The 24,838-nt window shown below is 40.0% G+C and overlaps 1 protein-coding gene across 2 annotated transcripts in view; it reads right to left on the bottom strand.

Moving 5' to 3' along the window:
* The window catches only part of RAB23 (RAB23, member RAS oncogene family), a 90,827-nt gene that overhangs the window by 19,739 nt on the left and 46,250 nt on the right, over positions 1–24,838 (bottom strand). For both annotated transcript variants that reach the window (XM_045057687.1, XR_006597855.1), the window contains exons 7-8: positions 15,880–16,017; positions 14,014–14,126 (exon numbers count right to left, since the gene is read on the bottom strand). In XM_045057687.1, the coding sequence (XP_044913622.1) occupies positions 14,014–14,126; positions 15,880–16,017 (251 nt within the window). The remainder of the gene's footprint in view (positions 1–14,013; positions 14,127–15,879; positions 16,018–24,838) is intronic.

Genomic DNA, 24,838 nt, shown 5'->3' with positions numbered 1-24,838 from the left:
TAGGAGCTGGTTCTTTGAAATAATTTATAAAATTGATAACCCCCTAGCCAGACTTATCAAAAAGAAGAAAGGACCCAAAGAAATAAAATCATGAATGAAAGAGGAGAGATCACAAACAACACCACAGAAATACAGCAATATAAGAGAATATGAATAATTATCTGCCAACAAACTGGGAAATCTGGAAGAAATGGATAAATCCCTAGAAACTTACAAACTACAAAAACTGAAACAGGAAGAAATAGAAAATTTGAGCAGACCCATAACCAGTGAAGAAATTGAATCCTTAATCAAAAATCTCCCAACAAACAAAAGTCCAGGACCAGAAGGCTTCCCAAGGAATTCTACCAGACATTTAAATAACAGTTAATATCTATTTTTCTCAAACTGTTTCAAAAAAGAGAAATGGAAGGAATACTTCCAAACTCATCTACAAGGTCAGCATTACCTATTCCAAAACCAGACAAAGACCACACTAAAAAAGAGAATTACCAGCCAATATCCCTGATGAATATGGATGCAAAAATTCTCATTAAGACTAGCAAATGAAATCCAATAGTACATTAAAAGAATCATTCACCACGATCAAGTGGGATTTATTCCTGAGCTGCAGGTTTGGTTCAATATTCGCAAATCAATCAATGTAATACACCACATTAATAAAAGAAAGGATAAGAACCATAGGACCCTTTCAACAGATGCAGAAAAAGCATTTGACAAAATACAGCATCCATTCTTTTTTTTTAAGTTTTTTTTTAAATGTTTATTTATTTTTGACAAAGGTAGAGACAGAGCATGAGCAGGGGAGGGGCAGAGAGAGAGGGAGACAGAACCCAAAGCAGGCTCCAGGCTCTGAGATGTCAACACAGAGCCCGATGTGGGACTGGAATCCATGAACTGTGAGATCATGACCTGAGCCAAAGTCAGACACTTAACTGACTGAGTCATCAGTGCCCCCATTCTTGATTAAAAACCCTCAACAAAGTAGGGATAGAGGGAACATTCCTCAATATCATAAAGGCCATATATGAAAGATTTACAGCAAATATTATCCTCAGTGGGGAAAAACTGAGAGCATTTCCTCTACAGTCAGGAATAAGACAAGGATATCCACTCTCACCATTTTTATTTAACATAGTACTGGAAGTCCTAGCCTCAGCAATCAGACAACACAAAGAAATAAAAGACATCCAAATCAGCAAGGAAGACGTTAAACTATCACTATTCACAGATGACATTATACTCTATGTAGAAAACTTCAAAGACTCCACCAAAAAATTTCTAGAACTGATACACAAATTCAGTACAGTTGCAGGATATAAAATCAATGTGCATCAATCTCTTGCATTTCTGTACACCAACAATGAAGCAGTAGAAAGAGAAATCAAGGAATCAGCCTCATTTACAATTGCACCAAAACCATAAGACACCTAGACTAAACCTAACCAAAGAGGTAAAAGATCTGTACTCTGAAAACTATAGAACACTTATGACAGAAATTGAAGAGGACACAAAGAAATGGAAAGGCATTCCATGCTCATGGAATTCCACACTCCATGCTTTGGGTCTGTGCTACCCAAAGCAATCTACACATTTAATGCAATCCCTATCAAAATACCACCAGCATTACGGAACCACAAAAGACCCTGATAGCCAAAACAATCTTGAAAAAGAAAAGCAAAGTGAGAGGAATCACAATTCTGGACTTTAGGCTGTATTACAAAGCTGTAATTATCAAGACAGTATGGCACTGGCACAAAAACACATATATAGATCAATGGAACAGAATAGAAAACTCAGAAATGGACTCACAACTATATGACTAACTAATCTCTGACAAAGAAGGAAAGAATGTCCAATGGAAAAACTCTCTGCAACTCTCTTCAACAAGTTGTGCGTTGTGGACTCACAACTATATGACTAACTAATCTTTGACAAAGAAGGAAAGAATGTCCAATGGAAAAACTCTCTTCAACAAATGGCATTGAGAAACCTGGACAGAGACAGGCAGAAGAATGAAATTGGACCACTTTCTTACACCATACACTAAAATAAATTCAAAATGGATGAAAGACTTAAATGTGAGACAGGAAATCATCAAAATCCTAGAGAAGAACACAAGCAGCAACCTCTTTGACCTCGGCCAGAGCAACTTCTTACTAGATACGTCTCCAAAGACAAGGACAACAAAAGCAAAAATGAACTATTGGCACTTCATCAAGATAAAAAAAAAGAACTGCACAGAGAAGAGAACAATCAACAAAAGTAAAAGGCACCCTATGAAATGGGAGAAGATATTTTCAAATGACATATCTGATAAAGGGTTAGCATCCAAAATCTGTAAATAACTTAACAAACTCAACACCCCAAAAACAAATAACCCAGTGAAGAAATGGGCAGAAGACATGAACAGATATTTTTCCAAAGATGACATCCAGATGGCTAACAGACATATGAAAAGATGCTCAACATCACTCATCATCAGGGAAATACAAATCAAAACCACAATGAGATATCACCTCACACCTGTCAGAATGGCTATAATTAACAACTCAGGAAAAAACAGATGTTGGTGAGGATGCAGAGAAAGGGGAACCCTCTTACACTGTTGGTGGGAATGCAAAGTGGTGTAGCCACTCTGGAGAACAGTATGGAGTTTCCTCAACGTGTTAAAAATAGAATTACCTTATGACTCAGCAATTGCACTACCCAAAGGATACAAAAATACTGATTCAAAGGGGCACATCCACCCCCAATATTTATAGCAGTATTATCAACAATAGCCAGAGCCCAAATATTCATCGACTGACAAATGGTTAAAGAAGATGTTGTGTGGATATATATATATATATATATATATATATATATATATATATAATGAAATACTAGTCAGCCATCAAAAAGAATTAAATCTTGCCATTTGCAACAACGTGGATGGAACTAGAGTGTATCATGCTAAGTGAAATAAGTCAGTCAGAACAAGACAAATACCATACGATTTCAATTATACATGGAATTTAAGAAACAAAACAGACAAACATAGGGGAAGGGGGAAAAAAGATAGAGAAGCAAACCATAAGAGACTCGTAACTATAGAGAACAAACTGAGGGTCGCTTGATGGGGTGATGGGTGGGAAGATGGGCTAAATAGGTGATAGGTATTAAAGAGGGCACTAGTTGTGATGAGCACTAGGTGTTTGTTGAGGTACAATTGACATAAAATAAACTCCATAATCACAGTGTGCAATTTAATAAATCTTAACCTGTCTTCCACAATCAAGACAGCGAACATAGCCATCACCCTCAAAAGTTTCCTTGTTCCCATGTATTCCCTCCCTCCTCCCCTCACCCCTCCACTTTTCTGATATTTTTAATGTCAAATGTTGTGTTTTTTTTTTAACCACCCCTCTTTACGGCTCTAAAAAAAAAAAAAAATTCTACTCCTGAAACAAATATTACACTATATGTTTAGTAACTAGAATTTAAATAAAAATTTTAAAAATATATTTTAAAAATGCATATGGAGGGGCGCCTGGGTGGCTCAGTCAGTTAAGTGGCCGACTTCGGCTCAGGTCATGATCTCACGGTCAGTGAGTTCGAGCCCCGCGTCGGGCTCTGTGCTGACAGCTCGGAGCCTGGAGCCTGTTTCAGATTCTGTGTCTCCCTCTTTCTGACCCTCCCTCGTTCATGCTCTGTCTCTCTCTGTCTCAAAAATAAATAAACGTTAAAAAAAATTTTTTTAAATGCATATGGATACTTCATTCTATTCGATAATTCACATTTGCTTTAAGATAAAATCTGCCCTCAAAGAGTTTGGTTTACATTTTTCAATGTCCTACTTCCCCTTCAAGCAAATCTTCAACCAAAATTGATGTTCCAAGATGGTAGACTAAGTGTTTAAGGTGGTGTGCCCAGTTTGAGAAGCACTGGCCTAGGGCAGCTACCTTGCCCAAGAAAAATAAAAACACCTTTATTTTATCAGCCAGAATTAATTTGTCCAATTAACCATATTTATAAGAGATATTAGCTTCTTCCCCACTGTCAAGGCACCTGATTCTAAAGGGTTGTGGGTAAGATGGAATTGAACCAAACAGATTAACTGAGTAATTTAGCAGGAGAAAGGAGACAAGCACATCAGTTAGACAGATGAAGTTCATCATGGCTAAACTCAAAATAAGCGTAAGGCTTGACATAAGGCAGAGCATCTTACGAGCAGGATATTTTTAGCTTGGACTGAGATGTAAGGACATGTGAGAGAGAAAGGGGGAAGGAATGTGTGTGCGTGTGTGTATAAGAGGGAGAGAAAAAGAAAAACTGGAGAAGGAGCAAAAAGTCTGTTTTTATTAGAAAAGCATGCGGTTGGGCACCTGGCTGGCTCCATCAGAAGAGCATGCAACTCTTAATCTCAAGATCATGAGTTTGAGCCCATGTTGGGGGTAGAAATTACTAAATAAAATAAATTAAAACTTTAAAAAAAGAAGAAATAATGCAATTTAATGGGGGGAAAAGCACAGGAATTAGAGCCAATTCAACCATGAATGAGAACATTATATGTGTTAATAATAGTGCAGCTTATTTTATCAAATCTAAGACACCATCAATTGTAAGATTCATTCAAATATTCTCTTAAAATTAAGAAAAAATTTTAATGTTTAATTTTTTTTTTAATTTTAGAGAGAGAGAGCACAAGTGCAAGAGAGGGGCAAAGGAAGAGAGAGAATCCTAAGCAGGCTCCATGCACACTGCAGACAGAGCCAGAAGCAGGGCTCCATCCCACAACCCTGGGATCATGACCCGAGCAGAAATCAAGAGTCAGATGCTCGACCAACTGAGCCACCCAGGTGCCCCCATTCAAGTATTCTTTTAAAATGTCATCTCAGAATTGATGAACTACAATAATTTCTTTCAGTCCCATTTGAAAAATGAAGATAATACCTACTATAGCCCTTTTTGTTTTGTTTCATTCATTTATTTTTGAGAGGGAGTGCAAGCAGGGGAAGGGCAGAGAGAGGGAGAGAGAAATAATCCCGAGCAGGCTCTGCACTGCCAGCTCGGAGCCCAATGCAGGGCTCAAACTCATGAATCATGAGATCATGACCTGAGCCAAAACTAACAGCCAGCCACCCAGGTGCCCTATTACCTACCTACTACAGCCTTGCAGGGAGACAGTGACAGATAAATAAAGTAACATTTGCCTGACATATGGAAGGTCCTCAGGAAATATAAGACATATTATTTCTACTACTTTTTGCCAAAAGCAAGTTAATTTCCTTCTTCTCCAAAATAATATTTTTGTTTTTATTGGAAAAGTTTACATTGTAAAGGGGAGCATTCACCTAATCACAAATGACAACAATATACTGAGGGGTAAAGCAAGACAGTATTTATCCTCCCCAGATTTTTCTATATTTATACAACAAATATGTGTGAGTATTGACCCACACACGAGGTGATAAATTGCTTTTTAAACTTTATTCACTTGAGCACCCTTAAGGTTTTTCACACCGCACTGCATAACGGACAAAGAGTCATACTACAGGAGATACAACTCATTAATTGTCTTTCTAAGAACTGCTAGGTTCTATCACTGAAATTAATATAAATTACCATACCTATGCTTAAAGTGTGTTAGGTTCTAATAGTGTTTTACTCATATTTGTATCTTCCATAATAGACTTGAAGATTTTTCTGATCATTGTTAACTAGATGCGCTCTTTCCCACCTTTACAAGGTCACGGATTTCTGTATTATGCTTATAATTGTTATGGAATACCACTGCATATTGCAGTTATGTGTGTTTATATCTTATCACCTCTGCCAGCACCTTGAAAAATGGAAATGACAGGTTGTAGCAATGACACAGCATTGGTCACTAGAAAGAGTGGTAGAAAGACTGCAAATAAACTGAGAGCAATTCTAATCATCAACTGTGGTTTCCAAGCTGTATAGAGAAGGGTGAGAAGCCAAGCAGGGAATAAAAGATGAATTAAATAGAGGGATCAAGGGGATCAAGCTCTCCTTGCAAATAGTCAGTGGAGTTGCAGAGAGATGCAAGAATTAAGAGTAGATGTTAGGGGTACAGAGAAAAAAAGTAAAATTCACATTGTATGTGGTAGAGAAGCTCAGAGTGATGATAAACTTCAGCTGTAACTCTCCAAGTGGAAATGAGATTTAAGAGTTGGGGAAGGGGCACCTGGGTGGTTCAGTCAGTTAAGAGTCCGACTCTTGATTTTGGGCCAGGTCATGATCTCACAGTTTGTGAGATCAAGCTCCAGTAGGGGCTCCAAGCTGACAGAGCAAAGCCTGCTTGGGATTCTTTCTCCCTCCCTCTCTGCCCCTCTCCTGCACACGCACAGTCTCGCGCTCTCTCACTCTGTCTCTCAAAATAAATAAACTTAAAAAAAGGAGTTGAGGGGAAAATTGGGGTGCCTGGGTGGCTCAGTTACTTAAGTGTCTGACTCTTAAGCTCAAGTCTTGATCTCAGGGTCATGAGTTCAAGTCCCGTACTGGGCTCTGCCCTGGGTATGGAGCCTACTTTAAAAAAAAAAAAAAAAAAAAAAAAAGAGTTAATGGGAAAATCTATGGACCTGAGGAGGTAAATACATTCTGAAAGCTAGGATGCTAAAAGGTCCCCTGGATGCTGAAACTCCTCAGAAAACCTCGGGAGCTGGAGTAGCAGGGAAGACAGTGAACTGGGCATCTATAACAGGAAAACTCGTTTTCCTCCTTCTGTGGGGAAAATCCAGTTCTTCCCTGTGTGTTTCTTTCCTAGGAGTCTCCTTTACTTTTACCCAGAACACTTCACTTGTGGTCACTTCTGGTTACCAGATATGTGGAGGCTTTTCCCCATACCAAGCGATTCTCTGGGATACAGGCTGGGTATCTTACAATTTAACTCAGTTCTGATACTATCTACCCAGATATAGTGTCAGATCCCACAGGTTAAGGCCTCAGTCTCACAAGACTGCCCCCCCCCCCCCGATGCAAAACACACATCAAATGCAGTTGTAAATCCAAGTTATCACCTGGACTTCTGACCAGCTGGCTATAGATTGGAGGTTCCAAAGACCCCCAACTTGGGTTTGATTCATTTGCTACAGCAGCTCACATAACTCAGGGAAACACTTAGGTTTGTCAGTTTCTTAAAGGATATGATAAAGGATACAGATGAATAGTCAGATGAAGAGAAACATAGGGTGAAGTGTGGTAGCATTTCTGGTGCAGAAGCCTCTGTCCCCATGGAGTTGAGGTATGTCATCCTCCTGGTATTCATGTGTTCCCCACCTAGAAGCTCCCTGAACCCAAACACTACTGGAATGTTATGGATGCTTCCTCATGTATGCATGATCAATTATTTACTCTGTTTCCAGCCCTTCTTCCCTCTCTGGAGAGTGTGGGGTAGGCCTGAAAATTCTAAGCTTTTAATCTTGGATTGGTTGTTCTGGGGACCAGTGCCTATCTTGGAGCCATCCAGGAACTCACCCAGAGTCACCTTAATTGAACAAAAAATGTTCTCAGTGCTCTTATTCTTTAGGAATTTACAAGGGTTTTAGGAGACCTGTGCCAGGGATGGAGGTCAAAGACAAATATTAGAGCAAGAGGTGCTCCTTGTGTTCTTATCATTTAGGAAATCACAAGGGTTGTAGGAGCCCTGTGCCAGGAACCAGGGGCAGAGACCAATATATTTTTTTCCATTTTTTTAAAGTTTTTAAATTTATTTTGAAAGAAAGAGAGAGAGCAGGAGAGAGGCAGAGAGAGAGAGAAAAAGAAAATCCCAAGCAGGCTCCTTGCTGTCAGCACGGAGTCTGACTCGGGGCTCAATCTCACAAACCATGAGATCATGACCTGAGCCAAAATCAAGTGTCAGACACTTAACCGATTGAGACACCCAAGCACCCCTACTTTTTCTATTATTTCATAGTGCCATAAGATCTTCTGAGAGCGTGTGTATGGGGTGACTGGAATGTCAGTAGACAGCAACTACAAGTTGGAGAGTGCATGGCATAATGTCAAAGGTATCAAAGGAAGAGGAACATTTTCACCAGCATAAAGGAGTAATGATTTCCAATGGTGATTCTCAGAGTCTAGTTCCTAGATAAGTTACACCAGCTCCACCCAGGAACTTGTTAGAAATGCAAACTCTAGCCTCCACTCCAGATCTACTGAATCAGAAGCTGGCAGTGGGCTCAGAAATCTGTGTTTTAAGAAGCCCTCCAAGTGGTGCAGAGGCTTGCTAAGGTTTGACCACCGTCGGTTTAGAAGTGGCTACAAACAAAGCTGAACAACAGGTCAGCATCCACCCATTTACCATCACAGCCTTTTCTTTAGTCATCTGTGGGATTCAGATTTCAGTTAAAGCCATAAAATGGAGGGAGTATTATGAAGAAAAGCCGGGGCAATAGAGGGGTTTGTTTGCAATGGAAGAAGGGTTCCAGAGGCAGCCCTGAATGTTGACTCTCTTCCTTCCTATCCCAAGCCCTTGATGGGCTCAGCCATCCTGACAGAAACTGGGGACAGGAGTACACAGGGGGAAAGCTGAATTAATAACTATAACAGCAATATTTTATAATAACCATAATTATACTATTAATAATTACATATAATTGGTAGCTATTAATCCCGTTTCATTCATAAAAACCAGCAACAAGATAAGTGTCATGGTCTCCCAGGGCTGAACGTGGAGAAAATGTTCACTCCCACACTTACAGTTTTCAGATGGAACAGACACGGCCACATGGACTAATGTTTTTCAGTTTATCCTTAAACTAACCAAATAGGTCCAGTAGCATATTAACAAGCCCACAGTACCTAAAAAGCACTTAAGTTCACGGAGTTAGTATAAACTTATACTCATGGTCTCTTCCTTTGCTGTGATACATACCCCTCCCAAATCACCACTCAGATGGTTCTCCAAATGAAGCTAACCACACCACGTGTTGCTTCAGCCTTAATTACACAGGTTACGTCACACCTAATTACCATTTACTTCATTTGCATGTTGTTGTTGTTTTAGGAGATTGAGGAGGGGATCCTGAAATTTCAAAAACTGGGAACAGCACCTGCAGAGTTCAATTACAGTTGGACCTTCTCCTCCTGGCTAAACTTCAGCTTTGTTCTTGGCTCTCTGCACTGGAGTCACAGGAATGTAAACATTAGAGAACCTCATCCTCTTTATCTTGTCTGTTACTTCCAATGTCCCTCCTGAATTTACTGATCTAACATATTCTGTTTCTAATAACTACTAAAGTGAATACATTTCTTCCCTTCAATAAAACAGATCTCCTTTCTGATCAATATAACTCAGAGTGAAGGGTGCCTGCATGGTTCAATCGGTTAAGTGTCTGACCCTGATTTTAACTCAGGTCATGATCTTGCAGTTCATGAGTTCCAGCTCCATGTTGGGCTCCATACTGTCAGTGCAGAACCTGTTGGGATTCTCTCTCTCTCTCTCTCTCTCTCTCTCTCTCTCTCTCTCTCCCCCCCCCCCCCCCCCCGCCCCTTCCCTGCTCTCTCTCTCTCACACAAACACAAAATTGAGAGGTAGGTATAGAGATTTCCAATATACTTCCTGTCTCTACATCTGCATAACCTCGCCCATTACCAATATCACTCACTAGAATGGTACGTTTTTTACCAAGGGGGAAATTACATTGGTGTATCATAATTACTCAACGTCTATAGTTTACTTTACACTTCACTCTTGGTGTTTTACATCCTGTGGATTGAGACACGACTATAATGACCTATCATTATATCATACAGAGTATTTACACTGTCCTAAAAATTTTCTGTGCTCTGCCTATTCATGTTTCCCTACTCCTACCCCTGGAAACAACTCATCTTTTTATTGTCTCCATATTTTGCCTTTTTCGGAATTTCTTATAATTGGAACTATACAGTATGTAGCCTTTTCACAGTGGCTTCTTGCACTTAGTAATATGCATTTAAGTTTTCTTCGTGTTTTTTTCATGGCTTGATAGTTCATTTCTTCTTAGCACTAAACATTTCCCTTGTGTGGATGTACCATAGTTTATTTACCCATTCACATACTTAAGGACATCTTGGTTGCTTCCAAGTTTTGGCAATTATAAACAAAGCTTCTATAAACATCCATGTGCAGGTTTTTGTGCAGACGTAGTCTTCAACTCCTCTGGGTAAGTACCAAGGAGCACAATTGCTGTATTATATGATAAGAGTATGTTTAGTTTTGCAAGATATTCACCAAAATGTGTTGGCTATGCCATTTTGCATTCCCATCAGCAATGTATGATATTTCCTGTTGCTCCCCACATCTTTGCCAGTATTTGGAGTTATCAGTGTTCTGGATTTTGGGCCTTGTCATAGGTGTGTAGTGATATCTCATTGTTGTTTTAATTTGCATTTCCCTAATGACATATGATGTGGAGCATCTTTCCATATGCTTATTTGCCATCTGTACATCTTCTGTGGTGAGTGGTATATTAAAACCACTGACCCATGTTTTTAATTGGGTTGTTTGCTTTTTCACTGCTGAGTATTGAGTTCTTTGTATACTTTGGATAACAGTCTTGTGTCAGATGTGTCTTTTGCAAATATTTTCTCCCAGGCTGTGGCTTGTCTTCTAATTCTCTTGGTATTGTCTTTCACAGAGAAGAAATTTTTAATTTTAATTCAACCCACTTTCTCAATTGTTTACTTCATGGTTTATGCCTTTGGTGTTGTATTTTTAAAAACATCATTATACCTAAAGTCAGCTTGGTATTCTCCTACGTTATCTTCTAGGAGTTTTATAATTTTGCATTTTATATTTTGTTTTATTTGTTTTTGTCATTAAGTGAGCTCTAAGTTAGGCATGGCTTGAACTCACGACCCTGAGATCAAGACCTGAGCTAAGATCACATGTTGGATGCTTAACCAAATGAGCCACCCAGGTGCTCTTGCATTTTACATTTAGAACTATTATTCATTTTGAGTTATTTTTTGTGAAGGGTGCAAGGCAAGACATAGAATTTTAAGAGCTAAAGGTTAACACTATGCAAAAGTACAAGCAAGGTTAAGGGTCACTTGATTGGGTGGATCAAGTCATGTAGCAATTGAGCACGAGGGAATAATTATTAAATGTTTACTTTGAGAAAGAGCTAGAGAGACCATGCATGCATACATGCATGCACATGCACCCAAGGGAGGAGCAGAGAAACAAGGAGAGAGAATCCCAAGCAGGCTCCATGCTGTCAGCATGGAGCCCCACCTGGGGCTGGATCCCATGACCATGAGATCACAATCTGAGCTAAAATCAAAGTCAGACACTTAACCAACTGAACCACCCAGGCGTCCCAGAGAACTAAAGAATAATTATTAAGGACTGGAGTTAATTAAGGACGCCTTCTTAGAGGGAGGAAATTTGAAGGAAGTTCACAATTGAAATGTGAGGAGGGAAGTTGATGAGCTAGTTTAAATAACCTGAATTGCACAAGCTGCAGAAAACAGACAATGTTTACCCTGAAAAGAAAAGAATGAAGCTCATGAGAAAGAAGATGACTGGCTATTTTCTTCAAATATGTGATCTGTCATATGAAGTAAAAATGGCTGCATGAATAATACCTGGTTGGATGGTATCTGCCCGGCTCATTTCCCCTTCTGTGTAAATGGTCCAATTCAAAAAATGACCACTGCAGCCACATTTTTTAAAATATTTGTTTACTTTTGAGAGAGAGAGAGAGTGTGAGCAGGTGAGGGCCAGAGAGGAAGACACGGAATCTGAAGCAGGCTCCAAGCTCTAAGCTGGGGCTCGAACTCATGAACCACAAGATCATGACCTGAGCAAAGTCACACGCTTAACTGACTGAGCCACCCAGGTACCCCTGTACCCATGTTTAAAGTACTTCACCAGCCCCTCTTCATGGCTCAGTTGTTTGGACCCAAGAAAGCATCTCATCCAAGTTAGATATTCGAATTCTCCCTTTTGGAAATTTGAGATGGTTCCAGTGGAGGAGGTGAAAACCTAGGGGGTAACTGGCCCACTAAATGGAAGTGACCTGAACTACTAAATGACTACATAGAGACACTCCCCTGCCAAACTGCATTACACTGTGAGCCTGCAAGAAACAAGCCTTTATTGTATTAGGCCACTAAAATTTAGGGGTTGTAATAGTGATTCATCCACCTTGACTAATAACAGCAATTTATACTACATCACCTCTAAATATCCCTTCAAACTCTTAGATGCCTTAATTAAAGTAAGATTTAAAAAAAAAGTCTAAATAGATGATCTGCAAGATGGAGCAAAGGCAAAAGAAAATGGAAGCAAGAGATTAGTTATAAATCTAACAGAAATTTAGAATCTAAATCATGTCACTTTTGGGGCGCCTGGGTGGCTCAGTCCGTTAAGCATCCAACCTAGGCTCAGGTCATGATCTCACAGTTCATGAGTTCGAGCCCCGCGTCATGCTCTGGGCTGAGGGCTCAGGGCCTGGAGCCCCCTTCGTATTCTGTGTCTCCCTCTGTCTGCCCCTCCACTGCTTGCACTCTGTCTCTCACGTTGTCTCAAAAATAAATAAATAAATAAATAAATAAATAAATAAATAAATAAATAAATAAATAAATAATGTCACCTTCATGAGAGGCTTTCCTTCACTACTCAATCTAAATTAATTAATAAATAAATGAATAATTAAAAATAAATAAACAATAAATTATGTCCCTTTCACTATTATTGCCTTTCATACTCCCCTAAACTTTTTCTGTAATAGTATTTACTATAAATTACTATTTAATTTGTAATTATATATATCTGTAGGGGGTTATTTATTTAAAGTTAATCTGTCTCCCTGGATTGTAAGTGTCATGAATAAAGTGACCATCTCTTTCAGTTCACTTTTTTATACCCAATGCCCAACACAGTAGATAGCCAAAAAAATATTTGCTGAGCTAATTAAGTAATTCTCAGATTTCTAATCTGAAACACTGAAGAAATGTTACACATTGTCTGAGTCAGTATTCACATATTGAAGAAACGGCAATATTTCTACAATCAAAAAATTAACGACTTAGGGAATATCAACTGTCTGCTGCAGTGTGCAGCACTCCAGAGTAGGTCAGTCAACAAATATGAGTTCCATTCCTCCAACTCTCAGGACATATGCCCCAAACCACCAGATGAACTGTCTGCAACAATGGAACGTGCAATGAAACAAGAAAGATGGACGTTTAGATACTGGTCTTCTGAATACCAGGAAGGCCAAGAACTAGTCCAGGCAGGATGTCATTACTTGAGGAGCATCAGGGCCATATTAGAGCAACAGTGCCCCTCGGCAGTAACCAATATTCCATGGAAAGCCCCTGGACTAGGGGTGCCTGGGTGGTGCAGTTGGTTAAGCTTACAACTCTTGATCTTGGCACAGGTCATCATCTCACAGTTCATGAGTTTGGGCCTCGCATCAGGCTCTGTGCCGATGGTACAGAGCCTGCTCAGGATTCTCTTTCCCTCTTCCTCTGTCCCTCCCCCACTTGTGCGCTTGCTCGCGCTCGCTCTCTCTCTCTCTCTCTCAAAATAAATAAATAAAACTTAAAAAAAAATTTATAAAGCCCCCGGGCCTATGTTCTCAAACTTAGTGTGCCAGGTCCTGTCTTGGCCCAATCTTTTCGTTCTAAGCCTTTGGCCAGCACATTAACCTGGGTAGTCCTTATCTCTCATTAGATAACCTATCTCCTGTCTTGGCAAACATGACCCTACTCTGTACTGGACACACTTGTACTATTCTTTTTTTTTCTTTTTTTTTTTTTTAACGTTTATTTATTATTGAGAGAGAGAGAAAGACAGAGCATGAGCATGGGAAGGACAGAAAGAAGGGGACACACAGAATCCGAAGCAGGCTCCAGGCTGGGAGCTGTCAGCACAGAGCCTGACGCGGGTCTTGAAGTCATAGACCACGAGATCATGACCCCAGCCCAAGTCAGACGCTGAACCAACTGAGCCACCCAGGTGCTGCACACTTGTGCTATTCTTGCTCTCAATTAAGAGTAAGATATTCTTACTTCAATTTCTAAACAAGTTGTCCAACTAGAAAAGGACTTCTTTCTTCCACAAGTGACCCATTTTTTCGTAATCGAGAATTGCTTCAGCAAATAATATGAGGAAAATGTTCTCTCTGGAAAAGCAGAAGAGGAAAGGAAAAGGTAGTTTAGATTTTCCAAGAATATTTCTTATAAAATACTCCTATAAAATATTTCCTGAAACAGGCATGTCGCACCCAAGCTCTAAGTGTTTTGGGAGGACAATTTTTTTTTTTAATTTGTGGCATCATATTACAGCCTTTCATATTTACATTTCATAATTGTCCTTTGATAACTGTTCAAACCGAGTCTGTTTCCCCGGTATATTAATGGTGGCTTCAAAAAAGTAGGGGAGGGGGAGTGGAAGCCATCAGTTCTACAAAGAACAATGTGCTGAGCAAATTGACATAAATGGTATTAAGGGAATTCTGGTATTTTCTAAGTAATAAGGATATTGAACAGAAGTCACTAGCCCACTGCAAGGCATCTTGTGAAATACTGTCTTCTGTCTCAAATGGTTATGAAATGAAAGTTAAAGGAGTACAAGACTGAACCTCACATTGCAAGCCAAGGACAATTAGGTAAGTTAATAGGTGTGATTTATCTCTCTCTATGGATAGCAAAATGAATTTGAAAGGTGCTTTGTAACCCAAAGAGCTTGGCTCAAGTTCAAACTGCTCCTACCATCTGTTTCCAATGTTGATTTGCAGAGTCCTTGGGTACTACTCTTTCCTGACCAACTCTCTGAAGTTACAATGCAAAGTCCTGTGTAACTACACTAGGATACACTTGCTTATGCCATGTTAGGTATGATACATGATTTGGATATGGCGCTTCACATGTATTATTTATATAGTCCAAGATTTTTAAATACATTCCTTAATTCTCCACTTGGTCTCGTTCTGACCATTGGCACCTGTGATGGATCCAACTCTCCAAGCATGACTTGAATTACATACTATGTTGACTTGTGTTATTACACCCAGTATCTTGATTTTTCTTTAATCGCCCTGTTCTATAAAAATTTCAGAAATAATCTCATGCTCACTCACTGGCTAGGGCTACAAATACATCCAGAGTGACAAGAGTTTATTTTAAAAAGCTAAAATAGATGTTTCCACTGCTAGGAAAAATCCTTTGAGTCATACAGAAATTAGTTCGCCAAAGGTTTGTAGGCCATGTCCAAACAAAGCCCCAAGATTATTTAAATCACAACTTAAAATCCACAACTTTGGATTTTAGTATCCAAAATGACATCCTAAGATACAATTTTGATAGTCCTGTGAAACACTTTCTCACATAGACCAATCACATAGAGAATATTTTCATTTTATCTGCAGTAGCTAAAAATGTGAATTTATGCTATTTCAGCAGTTCTTGCTATTTCTCATTAGTTTCATTGACATTTATATGCTCAAAAAATACCAAAAATAATTTTGTTCTGAATAAGCTTCAATTCTAACATTGTCATTTATTTGATAATACTTTTCTACCCTCCTTCAAAGCCCACTCACTAATGGATAATTAAGCACTTTTCAAATTCCTAATAATATGTGTGGTATGAAACAGAGACTTAAAACTCATTATAATCTATCCAAGCCATAGACGTGATGGATACTCTTACACAATTCAATCAATGTCACCCTTGGATGTTAGGGCAGTGAAAGAAGGCTGGCCTGAAGGGGCTAGAGCTACTTTTCCAGCAAAATGGGAGAGATGATGAATACCCTAGGTCTAGGTGGTCAAGAAATCATGTCCAGAGATGTCAACCAGACAGGAAGCAGCACATGAGGATTATAAAGGCAGGTACAGAAACTAGCAGGTGAGGGAATCAACAGGAAGGGTTACCTTGGTACACGTCTGCCGAGCATTCCTTGCGCCGGTGAGTTGCCCCTCCCTGTGCCAGCCTAATGGTTCTGGCCAGGGCTTCCTCTGTTCTCACCATTCTCCACCCACCTGGGCACAGGTATGGATTTCTGAAACAGACTGAACAAATCATAGTGCTAGTGCATTAGGGTTAACTGTGCTCCTAGTTTCTGAGCTGGTATAACACCATCTTATCTTTAACTCCTACTTTTACCCCATTGCCAGAACAAAGTATTGATGGGTGAGTGGAGACTGGCAAGGGGGAGCTGTAGGTAAGAGTTGGGCCAGAAAAGGACTGAGCCAGTTCCTTTTTCTTCACATCTGATGAAACCTAGAAACTGGCAAATGTAGAATAGCACCATCTCCAGTATTGCAGCCATTTTCTATTGGCCTCCTGGAGACAGGAAATCAAGTGATTTCCTATAGTTTTTCGCTTGAAGATGTGAGAAGTTATAGGAACAAAAAGAGTTAATGCCTTTGAAACACAGACCAAGAAAACTTGTACTGAAATAAATTTCTAGGTCCAACATGGATCTACTCCTGCCCAGGGTGCCTAGTCAGTAAAACAAAACTTAAATAATTTTCATGTCTCTGTAAATGGTCCTCTTGACCAGAAACACAGTATATCCAGTCAGCCAGTCCCCAAACCAAAGCCACTCTGGGGCCTTCTCACCCCCAACAAAGATGACTATTGGCTCCAACCAATCAGATATTTTTATTTGTCTCTCTCTAGTTCTCTATTCTTTATTCTATAAAAGCTTCTTGCCTTCTACCCCATTTGGCAATTCTCCAAATGGAGACTGTCCATGAAGTGTTAAATAAAGTTTGTCTGTATCACATAAATTGTCTTTTTTTGATCACTTGTAACACCCTTTCACTCATAAATGGGCTGTAGAACAGATAACACAGGTTTCTGTAACACAATTTAACAGTTAAATGAGTTTACTGGCAGGGGGAGGGAATCTTAGAAAATAAAAATTTATTTCTAAAGAAATTAAAAGTTTTTATAGTATTGGGGCGCCTGGGTGACTCGGTCAGTTAAGCATCTGACTTCGGCTCAGGCCATGATCTCACGGTTCGTGAGTTCAAGCCCTGCGTCAGGATCCGTGCTGACAGCTCACAGCCTGGAGCCTGCTTCAGATTCTGTGTCTCCCTCTCTCTCTGCCTCTCCCCCACTCATTCCCTCCCTCTCTCTCTCTCAAAATAATGAACATTTTTTTAAGCTTTTAAATTTTTTACAGCATCGAGATACATGATATATAGATATGATACTGTAAGTGAGCAACCACTAAAATAATAGAACTCTTCTGACACAAAACCAGGACTAGATTTATTATGTTTTCAATGACTCGCATGGCACTAGAAATAATTGTCTAGTGTTTCTCAACAATTTGAAAATTATAATTATGGATGAAAAATTCAATCATCTATTCCACCACATTCTATAAAACAGGAACACTCGTGTCCTACCATTTATAATCTAGTACTTCAGGCACGCTGTCCTCTGCCTGTGCCCCCATTCCCTCCACCTCCACTCCAGGGCACTCAGGACTCAGGACCCCATAATTATTCTCTTGCTGAGCTACTCTTTGACCCTCTGAGCTCTGAGATCCCAGCAGTTGTGCTAAACCAAAACCCGGCATTAGTCAGTTCTCTGTGAGCTAGTCAATAACCTAGACCAAAATCTGCAAAACTGAGACCTCAGAGGGGGAAGAGAGTAAGACAAAGAAGGTGAAAAATGGAGCCTTGATGCAATTCTTTGAGCAACCTTGGTTATTTGGTTACCAAGGCAAAGTCAACCCTGTGAGTTTACTGGTACATACTTCCAAAGATGACAGATATAATTCATCTTTAAAGCCTAAGAGGTAGGCAAACTGGGCTTCATGTGTGTGTGACCTGCGTTCTGCTATCAGAAAGGCAATGTCTTGAAATTATTAATAATTTAATCTTTACGCTTGTGCTTTGAATGTTTACTTATTTATTTGGGGAGAGAGAGAGGGAGGGGTATATATATAGAGAGAGAGAGATAATCACAGAGCCTACATGGGCCTCAATCTCATGAACCACTAGATCATGACCTGAGCCAAAATCAAGGGTTGGAGGCTTAACTGACTGAGCCCGCAGGTGCCCCAGCACTTGTACTTTGTCAATGAGGCATGATGGGGTAATGGAGCATGCACGTGAGCAGAGCAGATACGGGCTGTAGGCAACAGTAAACTCGGGCCCATGAACATGGTCTGCGGCACAAAAGTCAAGCCAAGAGACCAGGTGTCCTGGGGATCTGGTGAGCACCTGCATGCCTCAGGGCTCCAAGGTGATTAGAGATGGGTGGTGGCAAAGGTAGTAGCAGAAGCAGCAGAGGACTGGCCGCACCAGGGAACAGTGCTGGCACTTGTGGTGGGAGGGCAGCAGCCAGTCCATCCCCTGAGCCAGTTCTTCCTGGGGAGTCTGCACAAGTATTAACTCTCCCACCTGAGCTCTGGAACAGGCGCTGCTGGTGCTCAGGTAGCAAATCCTGTCTGTAATTATTACAGAGTAAAAGCATATACACAGACTTTCTGGGTCCTGGACACAATTTCAATATTGCGGGGGGTGGGAGGTAGTACTTGCCACATACCACCAAGCAATTTCTGGAGAGCAGCAGGTGCCTGAGAATTCAACCCAGGTCTGACACTATGCATTTGGAGATGGCATCAGCCTCCATAGGTTCAGGGTATGATCTCACAAGATTGCCTCCCTGCACACACACATATATACACTTCAGACGCTTAGAGTGAGCCCAGGTTGTTACCTGTATATCTGACCAATTTGCTATAAATCAGAGGTTCCCACAACGCCCACCTTGGATTTGATTAATTTGCTAGAGTGACTCACAGAACCCAGAGAAACATTTTACTTACTAGGTCACTGGCTTATTAAAAAGGATATAAACCGAGGAACCGCCATATGGAAGAGATACACAGGATGACATACCAGGGCACAGAGTTTCCATGCCCTCTCCAGGCGTACCACTCTCCCAGCACCTTCATGTGTTCACCGACCTGGAAGCTCTTGGAACCCACCGTTTTGGTTTTTCACACAGGCATAGCAGATTAAATCATTCACCATTGTTGACTAATTGAACCGCCAGTCTCCTCCCCTGCCCAGAGGTCAGGAGGTGGAACTAAAAGTTCTAACTCTCTATTCACAGGTTGGTGTTCCCGGCAACTCAGCCCCCACCCTTTAGTGGGGTTTAAAATTCACCTCATTAATATAATAAGGAACAACTTTGTTACTCTCATCAGTTAGGAAATGCCAAAGGTTTTAGTAGCTCTGTGCCTGGAATGAGGAAGACCAAATTTGTTTCTTATTATAAATCACAGTATTATACACAGACATTGCAATAAGGCATCATAGGGAGTTACGGCAATTCTTTTGTTTAGAGTCTTTGTTTTTGAAAACCGTGCAATGTAGCAGAACAAATATCCACAGACTTAGAAATTAAGTTTCAAGATTGTCATATTCAATGGAAAAAAATGGAAAGAGATGCTCTCTCTTTCTCTGCCCTTCTCCCATACTCGAGCTCTCTCGCTCTCTCTCTCAAATTAAAAAAAAAAAGTTTTTCCTTGTAATTAAAGATAAAGTGCAATCCTTATCAAAATAACACCAGCATTCTTCACAGAGCTAGAACAAATAATCCTAAAACTGTAAAATTGTTTGATAACCAAAGCAATCTTGAAAAAGAAAACCAAAGCTGGAGACATCACAATCCCAGACTTCAAGATGTATTACAAAGCTGTAATCATCAAGACAGTATGGTACTGGCACAACAACAGACACTCAGATCAATGGAACAGAAGAGAGAACCCAGAAATGGACCCACAAATGTATGGTCAACTAATCATTGATAAAGCAGGAAAGACTATCCAATGGAAGAAAGACAGTCTCTTCAGCAAATGGTGCTGGGAAAACTGGACAACAACATGCATAAAAATGAACCTGGACCATTTTCTTACACCATACACAAAAATAAACTCAAAATGGATGAACGACCTAAACGTAAGACAGGAAGCCATCAAAATCCTAGAGGAGAAAGCAGGCAAAAACCTCTTTGACCTCGGTCGCAACAACTTCTTACTCAACACATCTCCAGAGGCAAGGGAAACAAAAGCAAAAATGAACTATTGGGACCTCATCAAGATAAAAATCTTCTGCACCTCAAGGGAAACAATCAGCAAAACTAAAAGGTAACAGACAGAATGAGAGAAGATATTTGCAAATGAAATATCAGTTAAAGGGTTAGTATCCAAAATCTATAAAGAACTTGTGAAACTCAACACCCAAAAAACAAATAATCCAGTGAAGAAATGGGCAAAAGATATGAATAGACACTTCTCCAAAGAAGACATCCAGATGGCCAAGGGACACATGAAAAAATGCTCAACATCGCTCATTATCAGGGAAATACAAATTAAAACCACAATGAGATACCACCTCACATTGGCCAGAATGGCAAACATTAACAACTCAGGCAACAACAGATGTTGGCAAGGATGCAGGGAAAGAGGATCTCTTTTGCACTGCTGGTGGGAATGCAAACTGTTGCAGCCACTCTGGAGAATAGTATTGAGGTTCCCAAAAAAATTAAAAAATAGAAATACCCCATGACCCAGCAATTACACTACTAGGTATTAATCCAAGGGATACAGGTGTGCTGTTTTGAAGGGGTATATACACCCCAATGTTTATAGCAGTGCTATCAACAATAGCCAAAGTATGGAAAGAGCCCACATGTCCTTCGAAGGTTCAGTGGATACAGAAGATGTGGTATGTATGTGTGTGTGTGTGTGTATACATATATATACACACACACACACACATATATATATGTGTATATATATATATGTGTATATATATATATATTACTTGGCAATCAAAAAGAATGGAGTATTACTTGGCAATCAAAAAGAATAAAATCTTGCCATTTGCAACTACATGGATGGAACTGGAGGTTATTATGCTAAACGAAATTGGTCAGTCAGAGGAAGACAAATATCATATGACTTCACTCATATGAGGAATTTAAGATAAAAACAGATGAACATAAGAGAAGGGAAGCAAAAATAACTTAAAAACAAGGAGGGTGACAGGGGCGCCTGGGTGGTTCAGTTGGTTAAGCATCTGACTTTGGCTCAGGTCATGACCTCACGGTTTGTGAGTTTGATCCCCGCATCAGGCTCTGTGCTGACAGCTCGGAGCCTGGAGCCTGTTTCAGATTCTGTGTCTCCTTCTCTCTCTGCCCCTCCCCAACTTGTGCTCTGTCTCTCTATGTCTCTCAAAAAATAAATAAATGTAAAAAAATTTTTCAAAAAAAAAACAAAACAAGGAGGGGGACAAAACATAAGAGACTCTTAAATATAGAGAACAGAGGGCTGCTGGAGGGGTTGTAGGGGGGGATGGGCTAAATGGGTAAGGGGCATTAAGGAATCTACTCCTGAAATCATTGTTGCACTATATGCTAACTTGGATGTAAATTTAAAAATTAATTAATTTATTTATTTTTTAAAAAGATAAAGCATTATAATGCATAAATGGGCCTACTGAATTACATACAAATTATATACAAATGATGAAGGCAGTGGCAGGCTGTTGTACACAAGTTACAGGAAATGTCAGAACAAACATTAAAATGCCAATGTATAAGTTTTCATGGAAAGGTAAATTCACACTCAGACATACACATATGGATTTTTATGAAGGGTTAAATCTTTCTAGAACAGTTGTGCCATGAGAATCATCAAGTCTAGATGTACTAAAATTTACATTTCAAAATAATTGATCAGAAATTTATCCTAATGTAGGGGCACCTGGCTCGCTCAGGCAGAAGGCATGTGACACTTGATCACATGGTTGTGAGTTCAAGCCCCAAGTTGGGTGCAGAGATTACTTAAATAAAAATAAAACTTAAAAAACATTTTTTTGAATGTTTCCCATGGTAGTCACAGCCTATCAAATACTCTTAAGAGCTCAGGATCAGTTGTATCAGTCGATCCCAAAATTTTAAATTATAAAAATATGTGTGTGGGGTGCCTGGGCAGCTCAGTCCATTGAACATCTTGCCTTCAGCTCAGGTCATGACCCCAGGGTCAAGGCCCTGGGATCAAGCCCCGCAGCAGACTCCAATTATATCAAATGAAAATAAAGCTAAACATCCTCTCCAGCATCTATAGTCTCCTGATTTGTTCATTTTGGCCACTCTGACTGGCCATGGGGGAGGGGAAGGAAAAAAAAAAAAAAGAGGTTAGAGTGGGAAAGAGCCAAAGCATAAGAGACTGTTAAAAACTGAGAACAAACAGAGGGTTGATGGGGGGTGGGAGGGAGGAGAGGGTGGGTGATGGGTATTGAGGAGGGCACCTTTTGGGATGAGCACTGGGTGTTGTATGGAAACCAATTTGTCAATAAATTGCATATATAAAAAAAAAGAAAAAAAAAGAAAATAAAGCTAAAAGTGTAAATTTTGATCACATAATAAATAAATTTGCAGAAATATGAGCCAGAAAAGTCTTATGATCAATCAAGATATCACATTAATCAAGTATTATTATTTATTGCATTCACAAAATTATGATATCAGAAACATTATTTTAAAATTTGTAAGTTATGTTGTTACTCAGTTATCAATATTTTCCCAATTACCTTTCATAAATAATATAGGGATTTTTGGGGTGCCTGGGTGGCTCAGTCGGTTGAGCATCCGACTTCAGCTCAGGTCATCATCTCACACTCCATGAATTTGAGCCCCGCATCAGGCTCTGTGCTGACAGCTCAGAGCCCAGAGCCTGTTTCAGATTCTGTGTCTCCTTCTCTCTCTGACCCTCCCCCGTTCATGCTCTGTCTCTCTGTCTCAAAAATAAAATAAAACGTTAAAAAAATAATAATAACATAGGGATTTTTTAAAAGAAAAACCTTTAAATTTTAGTTCCTTTTTTTTAAATTGATTTATTTAAGTAATTTCTAGTACCTAATGTGGGCCTCAAACTCAGGACCCCTAGATCGAGTGGCATGCTATTCAGGCTGAGCCAGCCAGGGGCCTCTATTTTAGTTCCTTTAATGGCATGTTTTCCCCGCTCTTTGAACAAGGGGCTCCACAGCTTTTTTTTTTAATGTTTATTTATTTATTTTGAGAGAGAGTGCATGCACACAAGGGGAAGGGGCAGAGAGAGAGGAGACAGAGAATCCCAAGCAAGGTCTGTGCTGTCAGCAGAGAGCCTGATGCGGGGCTCAATCTCATGAACTGTGAGATCATGACCTGAACCAAAATCAAGAGTTGGATGTTTAACCAACTGAGCCATCCAGGTGCCCCTTTAATAACATTTTCTTTTCTCCAGCTTACTTTATTATAAGAATGCGGTATATAACACATACAGCATACAAAATATGTGTTAACTATTTGTTATTGGTAAGTCTTCTGGTCAACAGTAGGCTATTAGTAGTTAAGCTTTTGGGGAGTCAAAACGTGGATTTTCAACAGCATGGAGGCTTGGTGCCCCAACCTCCATGCTTTCAAGGGTCAACTATATTCTTGGAGAATCTACTATGTGCCGGACCCATTGCCATACTGGGATACAGTGGTGAACCTCAAAAGACAAAGTGCTTCTCCTTAGGGCATTTACAGTCTAGTGGGTGAGAATAATAAAATAAAAGAATCACACAAATACATGTAAAATACAACCTCAAAAAATACTTAGAAGAAAGGAATATAATTGGGGAGATCAGGGAAGTCAGGAAAGGTTTTCTCAGGCAATTGAAGTATCTGTGTTTCCCCATTATATTAGCTAGATTCAAATGATATAGAAGGAACAGTAAGCCAAACACTGTGTGTCTCATTCTGAACACTCAGTTTTAATATAGAATTTCACTGGGGCACCTGGGTGGCTCAATAGGTTGAGTATCTGACTCTTGACTTCAGTTCAGGTTGGGATGTCAAGGTTCATGGGTTCATGAGTTCGAGCCCCACATCAGGCTCTGTAAGTGCAGAGCCTGCCTAGGATTCTCTCCCTCCCTCTCTCTCTGCCCCTCCCCTACTCAGTCTCTCTCTCTCTCAAAATAAATAAATTTTTAAAACTTTAAAAAAGGGGAGCCTGGGTGGCGCAGTCGGTTAAGCGTCCGACTTCAGCCAGGTCACGATCTCGCGGTCTGTGAGTTCGAGCCCCGCGTCAGGCTCTGGGCTGATGGCTCAGAGCCTGGAGCCTGCTTCCGATTCTGTGTCTCCCTCTCTCTCTCTGCCCCTTCCCCGTTCATGCTCTGTCTCTCTCTGTCCCAAAAATAAATAAATGTTGAAAAAAAATTTTTTTTTAAAATTAAAAAAAAAAACTTTAAAAAATAAGGTAAAATAGAATTTAACCTCTTCATCTGTGCTAATAGTCTTTTCTTTAAATATTTATTTATTTTGAGAGAAAGCTTGAGTCAAAATCAACAGTCGGACACTTAACTGAATGAGCCACCCAGGCATCCCTATCTGTGCTAATATCCTATTGACATCCCCTCTTAATCTTTATTTTAGGGGACCAGCACCATTCCTTTCTGCATCCTTTGTCCCTTGGTCCCCACGTGCACACAGCAGCCTATTCTACACTCAGGCTCTCCACAGCCACCATCACCTTCACACACCCACACCTTGTCCTCGTTGTCTCCCCACTACAGCTTCCTTTCCCTCTTCTCAGGCAATTAATCAGGGTGAAATATTCAGTAGTGAATGACCATTACCATTTGCATTTCTTTCACCGTTTGCATTTTCAGAGTATATGTAATAATGACACCTGGAAAGTGCAAAAAGGTGAAACAATGAATTACAGACTGCAGAGACTGACTGCAGAGACTGAACACTAGGAACCTTTTGAGAACTTATATTTTATAGGTGGCTGGCCTTGGTAGATGGTATTTGGTTGGTACCAAACTGGGA

Source organism: Felis catus, chromosome B2, assembly GCF_018350175.1.
Source record: "Felis catus isolate Fca126 chromosome B2, F.catus_Fca126_mat1.0, whole genome shotgun sequence".
Taxonomy (NCBI): domain Eukaryota; kingdom Metazoa; phylum Chordata; class Mammalia; order Carnivora; family Felidae; genus Felis; species Felis catus.
This window is presented reverse-complemented; position numbering and strand designations above follow the sequence as displayed.